Below are 25761 nucleotides of genomic sequence, written 5' to 3' on the forward strand. Positions count from 1 at the left end.
TGCTCATTTTGGGCCGGGGCTTGCCTCCTTCCCCACCCCCAGGACCTTGGTTCTGAGTTGTTTTGACCATGTTACCCAACTGTTTTTCCTGCTGTTCTGCGAGCTTCACCTGAGCCCACATGACCTTTTCCTTGAGAGCCTTTTTCTTTTCTGCCATCTCGTCCTCGCAGTACTTTGCGTACCGCAGGACCTCATCTATCTTTTTGGACTGCCAACAGATTTTGTTATCCTTTATCCACTGACAAATTTCAGGCCTTAAACCGTTTACAAACCTGTAAATGAAATGCGTCATATCCTTCATCTCGATGTTGTCTATACCACTGTATGTTTTAAACACCTGTAACAGCCTTTCATAATAGGAGTGCACTGTCTCGTCTCTTTCCTGCGTTGTTCTATCTATCCTGGTCCAATCAGTTTCCTTTGCGGGCACCTTATTTTTCAAATGCTGAATCACTTGTTCATATTTTTTCATCACTTCAATTGACGGTTCCCCTGTGTTAGAGTCCCTCGGGTACTCCTCACTAGGCCAGCCTATGGCTATTTTGCACTTGGTACATAGATCTACCGGGACTACAATATCGAAAAATCCATCCAGGTCTTTCCACAGGCATTTTTGCACCTTTACGAACCTTTCCACCTGCCGGTACCAGTCAACTGGCTTCTCGCGCAGTTTCGGGAAATCGTTAGTAAAGGACACAATATCTTGCCTGGACCACGGAACGTGCACATACCTCCCACCTGGTACTTCACGCATGGGGCATAACGTTTCGGGTTTTTCTGCTTCTCTCAAAGGGAACTCAGGGGTGGCTTGTCTGGATCGGGCCTCATCTTTCTTTCGTGCCCACCTTGTTTTCCACCTGTCTACGTCTCCCCATTTTTGCAAAATTGCGAGCAACTCTTTAATCTGCAACTTTTTCCCTGACACATTCAAGTTCTCTATATCCTTGTCTGAGAATTCTGCTCGGTATGGTTTCTGCAAGGGCTTGGATCTGGAAATATCTACCCCCATACTAGCTGCAGTGTCTGTCAGCTTTTCATGGAGCACTCTTGTACTTCTGGTAAGGCTTTTACACATGAACAGCAACTCTTCTTCCGAGTAAGTATTTAATCTGTCTAATCCCACATTTCCTGCCATTAATTCCTCTATTTCTACTCTCAGTTTGTAGAGGTCTAAAGGTTTCGTTTGCGGAGTCTGTTTTTCTAATTCACGACTCCAGTTTTCAATTTCCTCCGGAGATACCAGAGAGACACTCCTAGTACCTGTTGTTGATTCTAATTTAATTTCTTTCGTATTAAAAGGATTTTGCCTCTTCTGCACTCCCTTTCCGTTCTGTTTGCTTGGCAGGTCCAAGAACACAACTTCAGACTCGCACTCACTGGACTGATCGTCTATCAGTAGGGGCTCCTGCCTCGGCGGGGCCATTATTGGGTTCATAACTGGAGGGTTTAGACTTCCTTGATTATTCCCATACAACGGAACCACCGGTCCGATTGTTACCGGAATAGTCAACGCTTCAGGACTGGTATTTAACTGGGAGATTTTCTGAATTATTTCCGTTCTCTGTCTAGCTATGGCCTCTTGCTCTCTTTCATCTAGTGCTCTTCCTAATGTTCGGTCAGGTATTATCTGCGGGTTCAAGTGAGGCGTAAAGCTCGGGGCAGTAGGATGCGTTTCACTTGGTCCCCCACCATAATTTGGTTTCGGGAACAAAGTTCCTGTACCAAATGACCTGCGCTCTTCCCCATATGGAGGCTGTAAAAAAGGCATTCCTGAACTTGATGGTTTCTCTTCGTTCTCATAAAGAGGTCTGGGGAAAAAGAGCTTTTCACGGGAATAGTTTTCTTCCGGGCTCACGGGCATTCTAGGGTATATATCTCGTACCTCCGCGGGTCCGGGATTCTCAAAATAGGGCAGTACCTGGCCACCTCCCCCCCTACTTAGGGATCTGTCCTCCTCCTTAATAGATGGACGCTGGGGATTTTCTCCTGCACTGGAAGGTCGGGCTCCCTCATTATAAGGGGGCGGACTTCTCGTAAAAATATCATCTAAAAATTAATCGTCTGACTCCCCAAGGGCTCCCCAATGCTTACTCTTTTCTGTCCTTTTCTCTCCCCCAGAAGGGTTACCTGCTGGCATCATGGGAAACAGACCCTCAACAATCATGCTCTGCCTCCACTGTTTCATCTTTTTGTCCCTAGTCTCTTGTTTCAGCCTTGGGTACCACTTGGTCAGACCTTTGTCCATTCGGGGTTTCTCTCTTTCGAAAGCCTCAATCTCCCATTCCTCTAATGCCTCATACTGCGTTAGTCTCGGTCTGGGATGCAATTCATTCATTCGGGTCCTCAAATTAAATAAAATCCTACCATTGAAAGTACCGTCTAACGGAAAAGCCAATATTCCGTCATCTTTTGTGTACTTTACCCAATTCTCCAACCACACACAGGTATTGTACCCTCGGTCAAACATCATGAACGAGGCGGGAGTATTCGGTGGCGGGACAATAACGCCTTCTCTAGATTTAATCGGTTTGTCTGTTTTGAAATAATTCTTTACCCTATTTACAAGGGACATTTTTCTCTTAGTTCCGTACATAATATCGTATCTATTGGCTTTCCACTGATCCCTTTCAAACCCTTGGTTTCTTGGATCGGGTCTAGTCTCTGGACAATACGAGTGCCACATACGATTTCTACACTTAACTTTGTTTACAAAGTTACCTCCAATCAAAATGCGTTTTGCAATTCCGCGCGACCAATGGGGTGCACGCGTTCAAATAGTTTCGACCAATGGGTGCGCGGCCCCTTCGTGAGACAGTTCTCACTCCTTGGCGCTTCACCCCTCCTTTACAATTCCAGCCCCGCTACCCGCCCGCTGCTTCTACCAATCCCAGCGCGGCACAGAGTGACGTCAGAGACGCTTCGCGACTGACTCCCTCCCTTCACAAGGTAACGGAAACTTTCTTTCTTTCTAAAGTGCTCAGTGCTTGGTTATTTAACAACGAATACACATTCGCCACAGTGCTCAAGTGTCTAGACAGGACAGATTTGTTTTACCGCAAGTAAACTACTTCCATTTACTTTTCACGCGCTGCGGGTAGATCTCTTCCGCCTACCCTTCACTCTAGCATCAGTGAACCTGTTATTCCCCTAAACTCATCCACTTCTCCGGGATATATCCGAGTCTAAGGTTTCCCAGCGGACCCCTCTGCTTTCACCCAAGCTCCGAGGAACCTGCTACTCTTCCGATGTGACCCTTACTAGGTTACGCCACTATGGGAATTTTGCCAATGAACCTCGTTACTGTCATTTATTCACACATGTATTCAGAAAAACCCTAGTTAGTGCTTCCCGGTTATCCTAACCTGCACCTAACTTTCCTCGAGCCTGCGACCTCAGGACAATGGATTCTATTCACCACTTGCCCTTTCAATTCCCCGGGGAGTTCGGACAACATGAAATGAGACGGTTTACAAATGCATGGATTAATACATATAACAATATAAGAACAAGAATAACGATGATAAAACAATTCATGAATTTCAAAGCAGCGTATTCACAAGAGATTGATCGGGTCCCTCGGAACAGCCGCTCTTATAGCAGCATTAATATACTAGCAGCTACCGACTTGGCTAACCTAACTAATCCTGCCTAACCTTCAGCTAGTCCCTAACCATCCTCTGCTAGCCAGAAAAACTGATAGAGCGCGCGAGGTCACCCAGCCAATAATTTCGCCGTTTCCGGCTTCGGGCCCATATACTTTCAATTCACAATATACATTGACCAGGCGACTTCACGGGCTGCTACCAATTTGTGTGAATTCCCTACTGTTATTACTCAGTGACCCGACTTACCATCCACCGACACGGGTACCTATGACCACAACGGATCAGGGAGCTAGCTATAAAGGAAAGGCAGCAAATATACAACCTCAAATGACATTCAATACTGTTTGTAAATGACCACGGACAACTGGAAGTTTTAAAATCTTTATCTAAAGTTCGTTTTCTTCTAGCATTAGATTTACAAGAATAAGGCAATCAATAACCAAGATAATGAAAAGTACATAACTATAGAGAAATAAGGTCAGGGTAATCATGAAAATGCTAATATGAGATGCAACAGGTAACGCTATGCATTCAGGGCAAAAGTTCTTTAGACAATTTAAGCAAGGCCGTTCTAGACCATATCAGGAAATGACAAACCGCAATGCAAAATATGATTTCTAATAGGTAGGGTAACATGGGAACATATCAAGAAAATATGCAAATGACTTAAAGTTTCAATAGTTGCGGTAAAAGCATGGAAAAATCAACATGTGCAAAGGTGTCTCTTTATTAAAGCAAAAGATAGAAAAATAGAAAGGTGCAAGTTTAAAGAACTTAGAGCAATATTTACCTAGACTGGTGTGGAAACCAAACCCTGGCCAAGGGTCAGTTAGGGACAGGAAACCCTCAAGGAAGGATACCCCTCAAAGGACAGCAGGTGCAGAATGGACACCCAGGACAGGACAGGATACCCTCAGATTAGGAATCAGGACAGGACCCTCAGGACAGGACAGCAAACCCTCAGGACAGGACCGCTCAGGACAGGACCGCACCCGCAGTTTGGAAGCAACGCCTGCGCTCCACCCTCTCTGCAGCTATCGATCAAAACCCCGATTGGGTCAGCGAACTCCCAGCAAAGTGCTTCGCCAGCACTTTAAGGTTCAGTAGAACCTTAGTCTATGGTCAATTTCGGACAGAGTGCTCCGCAGCTCTCTGTATCTTCAGTCACCTATTGAGTACGATGGGTCAGTGACAGGTCAGCTAAACCAGACAAGTCGGACAATTTCCCTAGGTGAACCCAGGGTAGATATACTCTTTTGGGGCAGTGTACCACCCCCCAATGTTGCAAAGTGTCAGAATCCCTCAATTTGGATTGGTCCTAAGGTAGGATTTGGGTAACACACCAATCACAACACACTATTTGGATGCCTAATTTACATCTCTGGGTACCGCCTAGCAAGATTGGGGTTCCCATGAGAAACTGCACAGCAAACAGTAGCGCAACACACAATGTATCACATGAGGAGCAACATTCTCCGTTCTCGTAGCGCAGAGGTGGCTTTCCCAGGCGCATCTTGACTGTGGCTGCCAACTGGCTGAGTTCCACTGTCCAAAGTTGCCACCTTTCAGTGCTCCATGATCATGCGCAGAAGAGACCGTCAATATGGCTCCCAACCAGTTCGGGCCCCCATTCCCCGCGGTACATGAAAAGTAAGCGAGAACAAATTAATACATAGAAATAACATTATGAGAACACATCACAGGGTTTGTACTTTCAACTTATCACTAAGAAATATACTTATGCAGTCTAAATATTAGCTACATATAAACAGATACAAGAGCAGTGGCACGAGCAGTACCACGTTATTGACAAAGCTATGTATTACGCATGCGCATACATTTCCCTCCAAACCTGCAGACACGTCAGGACACGTGAGTGTGGCTGACGCATGCGCAGTAACTAAATACAAGCGGCGGCCATATTTTAAGGACACAGATTAAATGCATTAGAAATACACATAGGCAAGCTTCATAGACCTTGCTTAAACATAAAATAACGTTAGTACAACGTACAAATTATTACTTTGTTACACATAAACGAGGTTCATGAATTCGGCAAGTCGCAAAATATGCGAAGCTTTGCTTCATCAATATGTTGTGGTCAAATATATCTCCAAAAGTGGATAGTGCGTTCTCTGACCAGTGCTTCGTGTTAAGTGTCGGGTGAATGCTTTGAAATCCTCCACTGTTGTCAGTATGTCGGGGAGATCCAGTTGAGCTTCCATGAAGTAGAGAAGTGCCTAATTCACATACAGGGAGATGGCATCCCATGCGCCATTGTATGTTATACCCCACTCTGGGCCTCTCGTCCTAATAGGAGCAGGAAGTCTCTTAATGACTAGTGCAAATATTGAGGAGGACAGTGGGTACCCCTGCCTGGTGTCCCAGCCAAAGGGAAGAGATTCAGAAAAGTCTCTGCCCTAGTGCGTTCTACCTGTCAGGGCGGAGTATAAGAGACTAATCCAGTATCTCATTTCGGGCTCAAACACTATTCGTTCGAGTGCTGTCTTTAGGAACGGCCGTCTCAACATAGCAAATGCTTTCTCGATATCTAGAGGGATCAGAATTGTATCATCTTCTATTCCATTATCACAAACAGTCGTTACTGATTCAGGAATATATTCCTCCCTGGGATAAACCCATTTTGATCCAGGTGCATCAGTGTGAAATCACTTGGGTCAATCTGTTTGCTATCACCTTTCCTAAAATCTTGCAGTCAGTGTTGAGCAATGACAGAGGCCAATAGGATCACACGTCTAAGAAATCGCGATCTGGTAATACTTCATGTCATGTTTAACCTGCATTTCATATCCTAAAATTATGTCTCTAGTTTTATCATAATCGGTTTTGGGTGTGTGCATACACTTTTACCCTGAATTTCACCAGGCACTAACTACTCTTCAAGGTATGAAACATCCACAAGCTCTTATAGAGCACATCTGCATACACTTACATGTGAATATTGAGACATTCATATGGCTCTCATATTGCACTCATACTGAACTGCATTATGCAGATCTAGCTCATTCTACACTATCCTCTACAAGGTCGACCATATAGCTACGACAATGCCCCTCACCTCTGTCTTTAACTGGCAGTCAGTCAGTCAATCCACTTAATTCGATTAATTAAAATCATAAATGTACAAAAAACAAAAAGCAGACATAGACAATATTACAAACATTAAGCATAATGTTTAAAATACATAGACAATATTACAGTTCATTTGGGCATAATGTTTGTGAGCAGTATCAAAAATAAAACATCTTATCTAAGTTGGCAAGATTTTTTTTTAAATTACAACAATCCTTAAAATCTTAATTAGGGTATAATCATCCTCAAATTTCTTTTTTTCTTTAGCCTCACTGCAGCTATGAGAAAAGAGGCAATATTAAAAATATCACCTGGGTTACACAATGACTGTAAAAAAACTAGCGCTGGTCTAACCTGAGAAAAACCCCTTCCTCTCAGCATAGGAACTAGAAATCTTGTGCGAATATTAGAATAGAAGTCACAGAACATTATAAAATGTACAGTATCCTGGGATGAGAAATTATCACATTGGCAAGGTTCTGCATTATCAGAAGTACACCATCTCGGTAATCCCCCAATGTGAAGTGAATCAAATTAAAGTGAAGCCTAGTTAGGAGCCAGCAATGGTAAGGCTTGTTTACCATCGACAGGTAAGGTTCCATATTAATGGTTGTTTTTAACAAGGAATGAGCCCTAACTAAAGGCTTACATAGCTCCTGCTCTTCTCACCCCAGCATCAATTCTTGAAATTGAATTTTACCCACGCCACATCCTCCTTCCGAATCTTATCAGGGTCCTCATAAAATTCTGGCCATTCTATTTTGACCAACATATTTTTAACGTAGGACAGCCACTTAATTTTAGAAGATTTATCTAACTTCACGCAGTCCTGTAAAATCATATGATTCAGGGTAAATCAGGGTTCAGCCAAGTTTTTAGCCAACAAAGCAACGGAGCTGTACTCAAAATATCAGTAACATAGTCTAGCCCTAATTCTTGGTGTATAGCATGCGATGGGGTGGATTGTGGTACAGACAGAAGACTCCTTAAAAATTTATTTTTAACTATCTGAATCTCAGCCTGATCTTTGTAACCCCATATAGAGGATACATAGGCCTCAATAGCCAAACATATAAACCTTTAGAATGGCCTCTATTGGTCTAGCCCCCAAACGCTGTGCAAATCCTAAAAGAGATAGAGAGGATCGTGTAACTGCGTTCTTTTTAAGTTTTTGTTGCAAAACCCAAGATGACCTATCATCAAAAAGGACCCCAGAAAAGTAAAAGAGGACACAGAAGAAACTTCCGCTCCATTACAATAGAAGGATTTAGTTCTTCTGGCTCTGTGACCCACTGTCATAGTGTGTGACTTTCCAATATTCACAATCAGGTCCAGAGAGTGCATATATGCACCAAAAGCATCTAGAAGCCGCTGAAGGCCTATCGCAGTGCAGGCTAAAAGTACAGCGGCGTCCGCGTATAGGAGAGCAGGGATTAGACAGTCTCCCACACGCCGAATATCTAGGGCTGCCTCCACAAGTGATTTATCCAGATTGTTAAAATAAAGAGTAATAAGCAGGGGTGCCAAAATGCATCCCTTCCGGACGCCCCTACCCGATTTAAAAGACCTAGTACAATCACCAGCTTGGGATATCCTAATTGAAGCTGTAAAATCTTGATGAAGAATAGCTACAAAATAGACTAGACAAGGATCAAGTCCATAGCTTTGACCTGTTAACCAGGTCAAACGCAGAGGATAGATCCATAAATGCCATCTATAGGCAAACCCTCTTTACCCATGGTATATATATGCCTGTTAGTAAGTATAGATTCAAGCACTGATCCATAGTGCTCCTCCCACTTCTAAATTCATATTGTAGGTTAGACAAGATCCCCCTCTCATTTTCCCAATCTGTAATTTTAGTTAAAATTACCTTTCCTAAAATTTTCACGGAGAAATCAATAAGAGAAATCGGTCTGTACACCGAGGATCACCTCTCTGTCCCTTTTTAAAAACAGGTATAATAATTGATTTTGACCAAGATGCCAGAAACCCTGCTGTACCCACAGCACTAAAAACATTAGCAAAGGATTTTAGCCCAGAATTCAGGATTACTTTTATGTAGATCTGCAGGGACTCAGTCTGGGCCCGGTGCTTTATTACTGGCCATATCTCTTATGGCTTTCTCAATTTCCCCCTCTTCAAACTCGATTAGGGCACTAGCTTGATGAAACGAAGACCAAGGGATGCAATACAATGCCCCCTTGGACTTGTAAGTCGCCTCAAAATGGGAAAGCCACTGGGCCTCTGTAATGTTACATACCTGGGCCTTATTGTCCTCACCGCTAAAAAAGGGGTATTTATAATAGACCAAACTCTATTGCTGTCCGTTAACACCTCCACGGATAATAGTGAGTTCCACGCCTCATTCTTGATCTCTTTTTTCCGGGCATGAAGTAATATCTTATACTCCTTCCTCAGCCTGGCTATCAATTCCCTAACACGTGGTTGCTTTTTCAAGGCTAAGACTAAGGAGCGGGGGGGGCATGTGAACATTTCTCATCAAACCATCTTGGGCCACATGTGAATCTCGGTTTAGTGTTTATGGTTAGATTGTGGGCTATTTGACTACAAATGCCCTCAAAGGCACTGAGAACCTCATCCTTAGCACTTAAAGGGTCGGTGCCAGTTGTGATATTATCTATACATTTCTCACACAGACCCTTGAAAAAGGTATCCGGAGTTACTTTATCTCATCTAAGCCTTCTCCCATGATCACATGTTACCACCCTACTTGGAACCCAATTCCTACCTCCTTTGCCCAAAATGCCACAGGAATTGTCCATAATTAAAATGACCGGGTTATGATTGCTAAAAAGCGATTCTCAAGCATTATAAAAGATAACCTTGTTCAGTATCATAGGGGACATAAAAATATAATCTATAATGGTGTTTCTTGCTTTAGATTTAAATGTGGGACACCGATCTTGGGGGTTAGGAAAACTGGGTTCAAAGAGATCGGCATCAGTCAAAAGGGACTTAAGGCCATCGCCATGTGCAGAGTGTTCGAAGTGTGGAATCGTAGCATAATTGAAACCAAGCGGGTCATCAATTGAGCAATACGAGTCACACAAATGAGTATTAAAATGGCCCATTAATAAAACATAATAAACAGTGGATTGCTTTAACCTATATTCATTTAAAAAATAATTCAAAATGCTTAAGTGCTAATTCACGAATTCACACTCCCCTGAGTTATAGAGGTTCACTAGTAATAGCTTTGGATAGTTTTGCTTACTAAGCTCCAATATCATACACTGGGGAAAATCTATCTCTAGCCTTTTTACGGAGCCCCTTAAATCCAGAGAAAGGAGAAAGATGAGGCCACCTTTTGCTCTGCCCGCTAGGGCGGACATGTAGGTAAAAAAATGTGAACTAAAGCCATGCAACCAAAAGTTATCCCCCCTGTCCCAGGTCTCCTGGAGGGTAATAATACATGTTTTTATATAGGATAGCCAGTTGGGGTTGTCTCTTTTAGCTCTTAGACCCGCAATATTTCAGTTCAAAGTTCTACAGTTATGGGTATCATCACCAGCATGTTCATCCCTACGCGAATCAATATGACATGGGTCAGAGTTACAGTCCACACTACCCACTTGTGAGATAGAAGAGGTAGGGAGTAGAACAAGGGATGCATGTAAGATATTAAGCTGGAATGTGTCAGGTCTCAACTCTAAACGCAATGATAAGGGTTGGATAAGCTTAGTCTCGGGCATAATATTATTGCCCTCCAGGAAACTTGGGAAACATCTGCTAGCTTCTGGTTGGATGGGTTTACTAGCTTCACCAAAGCAGCTACCCCTAGCTGCGCCGGCAGAGCTAAGGGGGGTCTGCTAACCTTATTTTCCCTAGATCTGAAGGGTTCTCTAAGACAGATCAATACTGTCTCGCCTAACATCCTGATTGTAGAAAGGGAAATAAGTCCCTCTAGGAGGACCCTATATATAAATTTTTATAATTCTTGTAATAGGGACAATATCGATAACAATGTCGCCAGTTTAGATGCTGTTTTAACATTAGTCAGTCAGAATACATATTTCGATACAGAGCATATATTGTTGGGTGATTTTAATATTCATCCCTGTAAGTTAATGTGTGGCATAAGTCATAAGGAAGGGGGTGAAGGAGCCGAAGGTCCACATTTTGAACATAGTTCACGAGGGGAAGAACTAGAAGACTTTTTGGCTAATTTTAATTTATATGAACCGGAGGGAGGCTCAAGAATAGCCACCTTTACAGGCACTAACCCCGGAACCATAATTGATTATATTTTTGTTACACCGGGTATTCTAAACAGTGTCATTTCTTATTATACAGCTCCGTCTCATTATAGCGACCATAACCCGGTTTTACTTGAGGTAGCCTGGGGAGATTTTATGGGGCCAACTCTTGGGCCAGCCAGGTCGGAGCGCATTTTGCGCACCTCGGATCAGGGTAGAAAAATTAAATGGGCCAAGGTGATCCCGGAGAACTTCTATGCGGAAGTTCTTCCGAAAATTGAGTCACAGGTGGCAGTGTGTCTAGATATACATGCCCAGGACTGTGAAATCATAGGGGCATTTGAGTCAATATGCGGGCAGGTGTCACGGGATCTTTTGGTCAAACCTAAGAAGGGAGCACCATTTAACCATAGTTGGTTTGATGCTGCCTGCTCAAACGCACACAGGTCTCTGATGTCTGCCCTGAAGAAAACACCTAGGGACGAAATAATCAGATTGAGGAAAGACTATAAATTAGCTATAAAAACCAGAAAAGATAACATTAAACTGGAAGCATGGGAGAGCCTTCTTTCCGTGGCCGTCCTGAAGGATAGCTGGAAATTCTGGGAAATCGTTAAACAACCACTCTTCTCTGACCAAAACAATGAGGCCATGGACTGCGTCATCCCAGACGATAAATAGCTGGACCATTTTAAAAAGGTGTATGGGGACAACAACAATGCAGGCCCCGTAGTACCCTTGGTGACCCTGGACGCTACCCCTATCTTTTTTCATAGTTCAGAGGTGGAGAAAGCTATTCGTGATACAACTAAGCACACGGCCCCGGGCCCTGACGGGGTGTCGGCTGATTTTTTCATACATTCCCCCAAGCTTTGGGCGGGGGTTTTGGCCAATGTTTTCTCTGCCACTAATGGCAATCCCATACCCTCCTCTTGGGCCATCTCTAACATCGTCCCCATTTTTAAGAAGGGCCAGCGGGACGACCCTGGGTGCTATAGGCCCATATCCCTTTTGGACTCTACAGTAAAGATCTTAGGTAGAATCCTTTTGTCGAAACTAAGGGAAAATGTAGAGAGTTGTGGAGGGTTGGCGGAGATCCAGTATGGGTTCAGACAGAATAAGGGAACGATTGAGCAGTGCTCCAACTTGCACATGTTGATTGCGAAATATACGGTGGCCAAGGAGGGGTCCTTGTTTTTGGCATTTATGGACCTCTCCTCGGCCTTCGACCTGGTCAAAAGGTCTAAGTTATGGCTGACTCTGCTTAGGATGGGGATAGATGAAGCATTGGTCAAATTTATGGCGTCTTTGCACCAAGAGCTTTTTGCTGCGGTGCGGGTAACCAACGAAGGAAGGTGTACATCCCTCTTCAAGTCCATACGGGGGGTTAGACAGGGCTGCATATTAGCCCCCTTGCTTTTTACCATTTACATTAATGGACTGGGCGCTCATCTGGAGGAGGTTGAGGGAGATGTCCCGCGTGCAGGAGCTGTTAAAATCCCTGCGCTCCTGTACGCGGACGACGTCGTGCTGATAGCACGCACTGGCGTCTGCCTTCAACGTTTGTTAAACGCCTTTTGCACATTCATGGATCATTTAGATCTAAAAATCAACATTAACAAGTCACATACCATGGTCGTGGGTCGACAAAGCAGCAAGAGAAAAACCAACACATTTGAGTGCAAGGGCGAGGCTGTTTCTAGAGTCTCCACTTTTCCCTACCTGGGGGTTATTTTTGATCAGAAGGGATCCTGGGGTCCCCAAGTGAGGGCAAAGAGGTTGGCGGTGACTAGGTCATCGGCAGCCCTTATGGGTTTTGCGGGCAGGTTAGGCGCTAGGCCCATGGAAGTGCTTTTGAAAATCTATAAAAGTAAACCAGTTGCCCTTGCCTCATATGGTTCACCCCTTTGGGGTTATGTAAATTTGGAGCCAATCCAGAAAGCTGAGAACAGATTTATACGGACATTACTGTCTGTTCCTCAGTCTACACCAACTTATTCCATTCATATGGAGGTGGGTTTAGACTTCCTCACTGATGGGCTGAATATGGCCCCCCTGATCTTCTGGTTGAAGACTTGGCTCAATGAAGATCTGCCACTCAACCATAAGATCATGGCTGATGTTTTGGCCCTAGATCATTTTAAAAGGATTCCATGGCTGGCCTACTTGATGAAGGCTTTTGCAGATATAGGACGACCAGAGCTCTTTACCTCCCCCAAAGACATCAAGATTCAGGATATCGATAGTGTCAAAAAGCAATTCATGGGGCAGGCAAGAGCACGTCGTGAGGAAAGGGAACTAGCGAAACCAGCGGTGAGGAGACACTATCTACTTGTTAATTCATTTGCTTTAGCACCTTACCTTGGTTTCGTCACTATTCCATTTCACAGGTTCCTCTTAATTAAGTTCAGGTTTAATTTGCTACATTTTTATTTGGGGAATTTTAAAACATGGGGAAAACCTGAACTAGCTCCTCCCTGCAATTGTGATCATTTCTCCACCCAAGACACCATGCACTTCGTTATGTTTTGTGGTTTTTATTTAGAGCCAAGAAAAAAATACCTGGTGCCGGTATTGAAGGAGGCTGGTTTCACCCAAGTGAGACCAGCCCTGCTCTACTTACAATTATTGACTAACCCACGTACTACTTTTTGTATGGCTAACTTCTTGGTGGCTGCAACTAGAATTAAAAAACATATTCATTAGACTAATGACCCTTGTAAAAATGTGTAAACTTAGATGCGAGACCCGGGTGTTTTATTTAAAGAACTACTTTTTATTAATCCCACGTATGCTCTGATTTGCCTGTTGTAAATAATTTGTAAATAATTGCATTGTACATATTTTATAATGTATGAAATGTTTTTACTTATTTGTATGATTTTTAATTAAATCGAATAAAGATATTTTGACTGACTGACTGATACCCTTGATTGTAGTAGGACATACTACCATTAATCTTAAGGCTAACTGGGGACTTGAATCAAGCACGGGAGAAGCATCAGATTGGAGAATAGGCTTCTTCATCACTGATACAGCTACTGCTGGCAGTCAATCGCAGGCATCTAAGCCGAACAAAGGGGCAAATCTATTAGCTAGTTCAATGTCAGAAGATCTGCCTATGGGCCTATGGAGTATACTTCGGCCTCCCCCACTAAGCAAGGAAAAATGACTGGGTCTATAAAAAAAACCCTAGGGGTAGGAGGGAAATTTCCCCACTATGGTACCCTTGCTTCCTGCTCCCTAGATGCTCTAGTAAGAGTCTGACTACATGCTCATTATTGAAGTTGGCAATTACACAATCACCCCCCCATCCTTCGTGGAGTGTCCAACCCACGATGCACGTCTTGCTATTATCATTTGGTTGCAAATGTCCCAGCCCCGAACCCCAGCTAAATTCAGTTGTACAGTAAGCCAATGCATTGTTTTGACCATTAACTGATCAGTTGATTCTAACTGCCCAGCATGTAGGGTAGGTACATTCCTCAAGACCACTACCAGAGGAGCAGCGGCCAGTGGGAGGTGAACTGCCCTAAGACCATTTTCGACTGAGCTATGGACCAGACCTTTTTGCACGGCTGGGGAATCTTGGCCAGACTGCCCACGAGCCAAAGTTGATTGATTTCCTGCGCCATAGTTAGAACAATTTTGTATAATTTTACTTTCTGGTCTAGACCAAGGGCTGTTTCCCTCCTCCCTTGGGGTACTCGGTATTAACTGAGCAAATTCACTAGAGATGTTCCCTTCCTCACCCACATAGCCACCCGAAGCTACCAACACCACAGCAGGTTTTGTGTCTACCCCACCGATTCTGCTAGAAGATGAAGGCCTAGAATTGGATATTGAGGGAATAGGGGGAGGAGATTTTGGGATTACAGGGCTACACAGTACATTTGTTGTAATTTCAGTCGGCCGACCAATTTTTGTCAAAGAATCTTTAATAGTACAAAGATTTGGCACAACAAACAATTCAAAATTAATCAATCTTTCTTCAATTAGTGACAACCTATCGAGGATAGGGAAAGAGATGACGCAATTAAGGCCCCCATTTTGATCCATAAAACCTCAGAAACTTCAGAGGGAACACCCAATAGTTCAGAGTTCAAAGTACCAGGGATATATGTAGCAGGGTGCGGCTCTGTTATCAATGGGGATGTCATAGTCACTGTCCCGCCATTCCTATTTGTCCCCTGCAGTTTTTCACATTTCTGCCTTTGCGGTCCCCCTCCCTCTTCCTCTTTATTGGTGGCTCCGTAATTGGAACCATAGTTTCCTTGATTTGAGTTTTAGATTTGGGCACAGACCTTGTAGCAATGAGCGGTAAAGTGCCTCCAGATGTACCTTCTCGGACCAGATCATCAGGAGGGGGGCAATTAGGAACCTCCGCTATTGCAGAGAAATCCAGCGGGATAAGCGTGGTCTGACTATCACCTCCAACTAAACCATAAGAATCGATACCTGCGGCCAAACAACGATCCTGTGTACCAGCAGATGTCAGACCGCCCAAGGAAGATTGTTTCGTTTGCAAAATATCCAAGGATACATAGCGCTCAGTCAATGCGATTTCATGGGCTAAGACAGAGCTGGCCCTGATTAAGAATTGGTCCAAAGTCCCTGCCACGCTTCCCCCAGATGGTGCAGTTCTGCTCTTTCCCTCATGGGTATTCATTTCAAGCTGGGTACGGTGTCAACAGGAAGCCTAAGATGTTAGTATCCCAGGGAAACATCAAAAGGCAAAATCAGACTAACCTGGGGAACCGCTATACTCAGAGGGGGGCACAGCCCAGCCTCATCTGGTCTTTAATGGGCTCAAACGGGCTTGCCCTTGGCCCGGGCTTGTCCTTGGCACGCGTCCCGCAGTGAGGGAGCCCTGGCCGCACATTAAGCGCCTCCTGGCGCCGGCGGTGACATGGCGGCTGGGTCGCGGTGCAGCGCGGGCGCTGTAGTCCCCTCTCCCGCGCTGTGTCAAAAGTGGAGATGCGGGTCCCCTCAAGTGCAAGCAAACAAGATTAACTGATATCATTGTTCTGAGACATTTGCATAAATTATATTACCGGATATTAAATTCTGCTACATGCACAGCCAGCCGACCCCTGAGACATTGATTGTTCACATTTTATACAGCTGCAACATGTACTGATAGCCAAGTACTGATAGCCAAGTACTGAACCATTCGCCTAAATTACCCTGTACTTTATACCGATGTACAAGTACTGAGACATTAAGAGTACTCTAAAGTTGAACCTCTGTGCTGACCATCATTATACACTGATGTCCCAGTAGTAAAGACCTACATTGAGCCAAACTCTGACCCACTGTGGTAAACTGTTTTCTCACACATAGATACAAAGTAGCAGCTTCTTTGACATTGCCATGGAGAGCATTGACAGGCAGGGTTCCTCCTCTCCTTACATACTAATATGTGGACACTGGGTAAAAATATGACTTATGTCCAAATGACATAGCTATTTAAAGCTTGTTGACATATGACTGCATCCATTGTAGAGAGATGCACAACAGGTAGATTTAGAGAAATAGAAGTTACATGTATTGCAGTATTCACACATCACTGTAGAAGGAGGTGCATAGACAGGATGCCTTAGCCCTGATAAGATCCAATACATTTTATTTGGGTCAAAATATTAGCAATAAAGTCTTGGTTGCAGTTTCATTGACCCACATTGTGTACCTCAAATAGACTTTTGGCATGGTTCAGTGTTAGAGAGTGGCCATAACAACCCTGGGTTTTTATGATGCATGAACCACTGGACAATTCTTCTATGTATTTCAGGTGTAAAATGATGCTGCACATCAGAGTGGTCCCCACTTAATTAGGCCCAGTTCTCTGTGGGAGGGATTTTCAAAGTATTGAATTTCAAGGGATCACGGCTATGCCTCTGTTCTCCTGGCTACAAAAACTAAGGGCAAACCTCTGCTCGCCAAACCCGTGCATGGACTGCAAGCCGTATGACTAGTTGTAAAAGTACAACTCATAATACGGTGGGCGGTCCTTTGGCCTTTCCCATGGCGGTGCCTTGAAAACTGGCACCGCAATGGTAATGGGCAAAAAGTACCAGCACGGCATGGGCTGTGATGTCCATGCTGTGCTGGAACTGTGGGGAATTCAGGTGAATGTATCAGGCAGGGGGGTCATGGGGCCCTGCAGGGCCCCCTTTGTTTCTGCTTAGCCAGCCTTTTCATGGCGGGACTCCACCATGAAAAGGTTGGCTGTCAAGGAACTCAAAATATGCTGAGCGGAGCTGCGCCAGTCCATGCTCATCATAATGCATTATAGCACTCCTGAACCACCGCCAGGAAATGACTGTTCCCTAGTGCTGCCGACAGTCCATCGCTGATACGATTTAGAAAGTCATAATCAGCAAAATTGTGTACCGCCACACCTTTGCCATGGCAAATCTGGGGGTCGCAAGACAGCCAGGCTTGTAATAAGGCTTTAAGAGTGCTCAGGAGCAAACTTTACTACCAGAAACTAGGACATTTCATACTCCCACAGAATGCATTAGCAATGTCAGCCCTTCCCTTTTCATGTCGAGAATCTTGATTGCTCTGCCAGGTAATAAAGAGCAGGGCAAGTTGTGCCTGACGTCATGCCCAGAGATGAGCTCTGTAGATCCTTGCTTCCTAGACTTTTGAACCCATGAATGCCAGGCTAGAACATTAATATGAAAAATTATAACAATAATGTCTTGTCCATACCCCACCTCTCCATTTTGAATCAATGCAAAATAATACATATTTTAACAAACTGTTATAATATATATTTAATTAACATTCATATATTACATTGATTTAATTATTATATACATTAATATTACAAGATAACATTTCTGGATTTGTATGCTGTTTTCTTCATTGGTAGTGTTTTCCATAGGCTTCTGATAGGCTTGTTTTGCATGAATCTACCTATCTAGTTTCAAACAACACTGACTCCACCACTTTCCCTCTCATACTCACTGCCCATCTCTCTCTCTCTCTCTCTCTCTCTCTCTCTCTCTCTTTCTCCCTCTTTCTCTTTATGTCCCTTGGCTAGTAGGCCACTATTAAAATCCTAAAACGTTATTAATTTCATATGTTGTTTACAAAATCTAAATCTGCACACAGTTTTTCCTACTTTATCTCTCTTAAATACTGCACATTTAGCAGAAATTGCAACTAAAACCCGTCCACAAAACGACACATGGTGGAAATATTAACCTATGATTCACCACATAATTTCCTAGTCCTGCTTTTGTAAACACCTAAAACCTGTTCAAATATTCTCACTGATGACTGTCTCCGCTCTTCATGTGCATGTGTGGCAGTTGTGCTGCCAATGTATAGATATTCATAGCTGCCAACCTGCCATGTGGCATATCTTCATATTCTCTTATGCACATTTGATCAACATGTTATCAATTCTCCCCTTCATTCCACAATGCACTGAATGACTTGAACCTTGGATATTTGGCATGTGTTGTGCTATGGGTACTGACTTCTTTTTCAGATATTAATTTGTAACCGGCCATTCTGCTACTTCAGTGACAGAATAAAAGCAGTAGCAAAAGACCAGTTATGATTTTAATAATCTCATACTTTCTAGAATGCAAACCCAGAGGGTGGATCAAATGTAAAAGCCATTCTTGTAAACCTTTAATCTTAGCACAGTAAGAAAAACAGAATGATGCAAACGGTCGTATGTTAGAATTTCAACTACAGAAACATTCTGCTATCAAAACATTGTGACCAAAATATTGAGTAGCACAATTCAGAGAAGCTATTTGTATAGATGTATTAGTCATAACTACACATCAATGTATCAAGAAGATATATATAGTCAAGGTATATTTCTGTGCAGTCAATTAAAGTCAACCCAGTGTTACCTATCTATACTTATCAACTTGATATTTTGGTCAAAATGTTTTGGTAGCACAAGTTTCTAGAAATTATGTTACGAAGGAATACTAGGCACTTAAAACGAAAAAGTTGAAAATCATTTTATCTAAACATCCAAATGCATACACATTATTGTTATTCATTTTTTACTTGTTGCAAAGATTTACAAAAAGCCATATTATGTTAAGGGCTTCCTTGATAAGTCAGAAATGGCATGCTTTCACTCTTGCTTAATTTGCATTGGATGGTGCATTAGGGTGATTCAAAAACATCCCAAGTTGTATGTTTTCGCCTTCCGCTCCGAACAAGAAATCCATAACAGTGTAAGAATTCAGTAGAAGGTGTTTATCTGTTTCCACCAATAAGGGTTATTTACTTTCATTGTGGTTTAACCATTGTTTTTGCATAATGCATAAGGATATCTCTGGATACATAAGGATATCAGTGAATAGCGGTTGAGTGTCACTTGGGCATATGTGCTTCTTTTCTTTGCAAGAGGAGAATGGTCAGATGCTGTGATGGTGCTCGGTTGAAGGTATATTGCCTATAAAGTTTTGAAGGGGGGCAAGAGCTTGGGCCCACCTAAACATTTATCTTGAGACCAATGTCTTGGTAGCAGCTTGAGAGATAAAAGAGAGGAAACAATCACAGTTAAATCACAATACAGTGTAACCAATTTGGTCACACAATAATCCACTAGACAACTTAATCTGAGTTTAGTAGGGGTTTAATTATAAATGTAGGAACAAATCAATATAGATCAGCCTCAACATTATCATATAGAAATACAGAACAACCAAAATAAGCCTAAATATCCTGAACAGATTTACCCTATATAATACAAAAAGACAATGAACTATAATGACAATGCAAATGATCAGTAAAAAGAATTGAGTATTAAACTGCATCAACTGGCTCTCCAAGGTAAGCATTAGCAAGCTATCTCTCCTGAGCCTATCTTAAAGAGGCAACCCTAAACCTAAAAGCATTTAGTAAAGGTGAAATTAGAAAACTGTCAGCTGTCGAAGTCTTCAGTAGAAGACCCTCCAACCATGGGTCATGTAGCATAAAGCCACACATAAATCTCCTCCCAGTGAAATCTTAAGATGTCTCTCTGTTCCTCACTGAGCTACAGCATAAAATATCAATTGTATTCAAGGTAGACAATCCCATGTGAATTTTGCTAGTACTTTTTCAGTACTCCGGCCCAACTGGATACTTGTACCACCTTTCCCAAATTGATAAGTTGCAGCTTCATTTGTCCTTGGTCATTCTTCTCCTCCTCCATTAGAACTTGTCTCTTTGCTCATTACTGCACTTTACCTTATCAGACTTAGTCTTCTCCTAACTTGCTATCTAATGAAAACAATCGATGCTAACTAATTAGGCATTGGCCACACCTGCAGTGGGAAACAAAAAAACAAGCAAATACATTCTACATTGAAGGTTAAATATGAATTACATGTTAGACTAAGGGTGAGCTTGTATTGAATGAGTTTCTCAAGGTCCACTCTACTCAACTTTAGCAATACAGTTTTACAGATAACGTGCACATTTCTACTCTCATAATAAATGCAGCTTCTTAGTACATGAATAAATCATAAAGAATTACAAAGATAGCATTCTAAATGTACCTACATAGAAATAATTCTTCTTACATGTATAAATGTTCAAACATTAGTCTACACATACACATTCTATTTTATTAACCTCACATTGCAACACATTTTACGTTACCTTCTCCTGCCACATTAATATGGAAAGGTTATATAGATCTCTATAAGGCGCGCTCTAGACACAAAATTCATCACATGGAGTCCTTTAAATATGCAATATTCCATTTCCCTTAGGAACATTGATCACACAGAATAAATCTAATTGTTGACTACACATGATTATGATGCACTCCTACAGTATCTCAGAATTGGATCAAAATTAAACTGCTCCAAGGGTGATAGCATGTCAAGCGAGTGCAACTACAGCAGATATTTGTTGTTAATGTGCACACCACATTTTCAAATGCAAATAAAGCAGGTGGTGCTAGTAAGGTAGCTAACTGGATTTATTTTCCCACTTAAGATATGTTTGTGTAGCCTACAAGTTACAAGGAAGCATCAGCGTATTTCAGGTTCTTAATGTGACTCTACTGCAAGGTATTTTTCATGCTCACGCTGACAGTTTTCAGTGTCTTTAGGACAGTTGGGTTGTGTGTGTGCTGCCTACACTCAGATGTAAACTGCAGGTCACAAGTAGTTCCAGTCTCAGTAAAACATTCTGTGATTCATCTTGCTGAAATTTTTGCATAATCCGCTGATCACAGGTTTGAATTTGTGCAGGACAGAATCAGACTTTAACACTTTCAAAGTTACCAGAATTAGTACATTGGATGTGGTAATGAAAGTTCTCAAGAATCTTACCATATTTAATATGCTCAACTCGGTATAAAATATATAATACTACTACATATGCCCTTCTTCGCACCCCTAAAAGCACAGCGCAGTCATGTATTCTTGTATGCCTTCAACTAAAAAAAAAAATCTTATTGTAAATGGCCTTGTATTAAAGCCAAGATGTTACCGTTCCTGTTTGTACTGCGGTGAAAGCAGGGGTGCAACCAGGGAGGAATGGATGGCATGACCTGCAAACAGACTCACTCCTTCCTAATTTCCCATTGAGTGCCACAGTCCTGCTTGACACTGCAAACTTGGAGTAATAACAAAAAAAGGTGCTGGTCCAAAGCCCTGCTGTGCAGACGCAGTTTTGTGGCTCTTACCTACCTTCCTTACTAGAGCACAAGCTATAACAAGGAATCCTGCCCTGAGTAATCATTGTGTGGGTTTGAACAACTGACCTGCATAGAATGCATATGTCTCTGCAGCAAACACAAAAAGCTATCTCTAAAGTGATTTGGGGGGTTTCCCATCAGTTCAGTGCAGTTCAGAATGCATCATTTCCCTCCAAATTCTACAATAAGCCCGTTTCATACACCAGTCATGTGTACACAAGGCATTTTGTTGATCAAGGGTTTTCTATCTTCCAGGGATTCATTGCACTCCGGCCCTTTGCCAAGAAGTCCTGCTACATCCATAGGATGAACAAGAACGTGGTGCCCAGTATCCAGGAGCTCGCTCGCCTCACCAAAGAGAAGAAGGTGACAGTGGGGGTGGTGGGATATTAATTGGGCCTCAGACTCTAAGAATATGGTGTGTGTAGGAGTGACTTAACCCTAGCGGAGTCCTGCCACTTCCAAATTCCACTCATTCGCCAGGATTACTCCTGGCTTATTCCTAAAATTGTAGAATAAGACAACAGTAACCCAAGGGTACTTCACATAACAAGCATTGGCATAGCCAATAGGTCTCGCTTGTGGGACCTTATAAGTATTTTGTTTTGCAGCACAATATCCTTGTAACTAAATACTTATAAGGTCCTACAAGCGAGACCTATTGGCTATGCCAATGCTTGTTATGAGAAGAAACGAAAGTGTACTGAAGCTGGTAATTGTGCGCCGTGCTCGGCGCAGCTTAATTAGCCTCTCACACTAGACTGAGCCACAGATCAAAGGTAACCTAGGAACGGGGTTCCTGCTCGGTGCAGCTGTGCTTCGAGGAAAGCAATTAATTACAGCCGAGTTTCGAGCAAAATGAGCATTACTGGGCTCACATGTCGAGGATGTGAAGTGATACAGCAAGCTTAACTGTCAGAGGTGCTTCGATGAGCAACTACTTATAAGTGATGTAAATTACATGCTTGTTTGTAATGTAAGGAAATAAACGTGTGCGTTAGTGTTCAGAAAGCACGAGGCAGAAACCTACAAATCAGGCCAGTGAGTGGCATGGAAGCTACAGAGCGTGAAAGGAAGGCAGAGAAGGGGAGGGGGAGGAAAAATGCGAGACGGCGGGCAGGGGAGCGGCGAAAATGACTAATTAGGGGAGGAGAAGCCGCAGAGCGCACGCTGGGCGAAGCCCTTTGATGTGCTGTGCGGCAAATGGAGGGAGGCTGATGCGCGTTCATGTTTGAACACGTGGTTCACATGAACTGCAGGAAAACGCCATGAAAACGCCAGCAAAAAGCTGGTGGTTTCATGATGTTTTCGCTGCTTGAATTCTCGCTCCGCTCGATGCGCATGCGCGCATCGATAGGTCGCGAGACCTAAAAACTATAAACTCATGCTGCACACTCATACACACGTTAGTACTGGACTCTTATGTGCAGCTCTGAAAACCATACCTGCAGTATGAGCACTTCTGTGGTTGTATCACAAACAGTGCTCCAATGGCAGAAGGGGTTTTTAACATATTGAGCTGCAAGAGCACTGAGACTTTATAAAAGGGAGTCACAATTCTTGGGCAAACTCTTCTATAATGCTGATCAGGCCGGTGCCCTTTTCGTGTGACTGCGTGCCCCAGGGAAATAAGGGAAAGTTTTGCCTTTAGCCTGAGCCATATAACAGGTGCAGACACAGAGGCAATGAAGCTGTAACAAAGCATACTGGATAGATGCCATAAACAGGTGGCATGCAATCAGTGCGCCTAATAGAGTATGCGTTGTAAGAAGGAACAAGGGTCCCAGGAACCCCCCAGACATACCCCAACAGGTAGATGCTGTCACTAATTGTACCCACCTGCACCTCCAGTGGCGTCTCTACTCAGACTGAAACACAGACTGGGTTGCCACCTGCATTTTAAGGGATGCATGCAGTTTCAAACATCTAGCTTGCTTTCAGTCACAGTGCGTTCAGAGTACATGTGAAAGTTTGGCCCTGCACTCTGCACAGTGTATGCATTCTTTGTAAAAGGGTGCACTGTCTCACTCTGTGCCCAGGGCATCCAGTCATGAGTGTGTCAGGCACATATTAAGACAGTGACCCCAATAAGTAATACAACCACTAGTGAACTGTTTCATGCTCTAGATGCAGTTTGTGGAATATATTCAGTTCTGTGGGTCACATTTGCTGTATCATGCAAAGTTTATGAGGGCTTAATTGGGGTACTGTGTGGAGCTCTGAAGCCTTTACCTGGAGCATTGTATCCAGTTCTGTGTGTGGCATCTATGTACTGTATCAAGTTCTAAAGCCATATCTGCAGGATTCTGAGCCTTTCAGGTGCCTTCATCTGGAGCATTATGTCCAGTTCTGTGGGCTATATCTAGTTTACTTTTTCTAGTTTACATTTGGAATTTGAATTGTGTCCCATTTGGAAAAATTTATGGTGGGCATTTCCAATAGAGGAGTCATGATGAGGCTAGATCCCCAGAAGACAGGCTAAGAAGAAAAATCAAGATACGGCAGGAAAGAAGGAGGGAGACGAGGTGGAAGGAGAAGGAGGAAGGACAACAGTAAAACCTGTTATTTGATTACATCTCTCCCTCCCTCTAGGATCAGAAGGCTCCTGCTGGACCACCCCCTCGGTCCTTGCAATATACCGTCACCAGCGCTAAAGCCGAGAACTTTGCACAGTATGGGAAACCCATTGAGGCCATGTGCCGGGGAGTTCCATCCTACATTGCCGAGGAAGATCGTGGTGAGTATCCTGGTGCTCCATTACTCAGCAGCAAAACTGTCAGAGGAGGCCTGCACTCTTTAGAAGTAGCCCAAACAAGTGTTTTTTTTAAAGACTATGCCTAATCTTTGTAACAGTCATATTGATAAATACAACCTAGGGGACAGTTAGCCTTAAGAATTGGGGTTATCCTAACATGTCTGCTACACTGGCTTCTCAGAGGCAATGGCCTCCTATGGAGGACAATGCAGTTTCTTGATAGTCCAATGAAGTTCGGATTAACGCATCTTAAACTTATAATCAATACGTGAGCTGTGTGCACACTTTCCATTATTAATGTTCCTATGTTATGTGCAGGACCCTGTCTGCTGCATTAATATGTCGTTTTTCTGTTGTTGATTGGGGTTATCTAGCAGGTTTCTAGCCTAGTAATGAGTGCTCTTTACATTTGTTAAGTCCTCTGAAGGGGTCACATTTTTCCTTTCTTTCTTCTACAGGGAACAGTTTCTTTTTTGGAATCGGTGGCTGTGTACGGGCTGACCTTCTCTTTCTCATAAATATCAGTCTTTGTGGAGGAGTCGGTTTCTAATTCCAGATTCTGTGAAAATCAGATCTTTCAGATTCCTGTCAGCCATTGTGTTTTTCCCAGTGATATAGCATGTTGACTAGCTGATTGTCCATTTCACTTCTACTCCTGAGCTGTGTGACTCAAATATCTGCAAATAAATCTATTGTATCATTTCATCCATCGGTGTCTTATTAACATTTATAAAAGCTGAATGTGAACTTGTTTGTGTGAAGCAGGGTCTCCAACCTTTTCTGTAATGAGAGCAACTTCTGATCAGAGAAACTCATTGTGAGCTACTGAAGGCAACGTAACTCGCACATTGTTACCAGACACCCCCTCACCCAGCTTCATTGACTTTAAACCTAATGTCCTTGGAGTCCTTGGAGTCCGATACTATATTTAAATAAAATACTGTGACTAGTGGTACTATGATAGGGCTGCTATGTGCGTCCGTGAGTTCATGGTCTGTGGGAATGTATGAACGTATGAGAATGAATGGGATATGTGTATGCATGATTGACAGCCTGTGTCGTATGCCCTTGTGGCACAGGACATACATTTTGTCTTATGTGGCACGGTTATAGGAACAACAACAAAATCGGGGAGGTAGAGGTTAAGGCTAGGTTTACCCTCCTTACTGTATATAGTTTCACAGAATTTGAGTATATCGAAAAAAAACTAGCCTATGGGGGAACTAGGATTCAACGAAAGTTTATTGTAATCACCTTACTAGAAAAAATACTATTTTTCTAGAGACCCCTCACCCACCAGGGTTTCCAGTAGGTGGCATGCTACTGCATGCGGTCTCCAGGGACAGAAGTAGGTAACGAACCAAGAGGCGTGCTTTGATGAAGGTGTGACTAAAATCACCTCTACCCTTG

At 43.0% G+C, this 25761-nt stretch overlaps 1 protein-coding gene across 2 annotated transcripts in view; it reads left to right on the plus strand.

Annotated features, from left to right (window-relative positions):
- The window catches only part of LOC144791160 (gastrokine-1-like), a 145894-nt gene extending 120838 nt beyond the window's left edge, over window positions 1-25056 (plus strand). For both annotated transcript variants that reach the window (XM_078665816.1, XM_078665815.1), the window contains exons 4-6: window positions 21852-21962; window positions 24189-24333; window positions 24810-25056. In XM_078665816.1, coding sequence (XP_078521942.1) covers window positions 21852-21962; window positions 24189-24333; window positions 24810-24901 — 348 coding nt within the window. In that variant the 3' untranslated portion in view covers window positions 24902-25056. The remainder of the gene's footprint in view (window positions 1-21851; window positions 21963-24188; window positions 24334-24809) is intronic.
- Window positions 25057-25761: the final 705 nt, after the last annotated feature.

This window comes from Lissotriton helveticus, chromosome 11 (assembly GCF_964261635.1).
Source record: "Lissotriton helveticus chromosome 11, aLisHel1.1, whole genome shotgun sequence".
Lineage (NCBI taxonomy): Eukaryota > Metazoa > Chordata > Amphibia > Caudata > Salamandridae > Lissotriton > Lissotriton helveticus.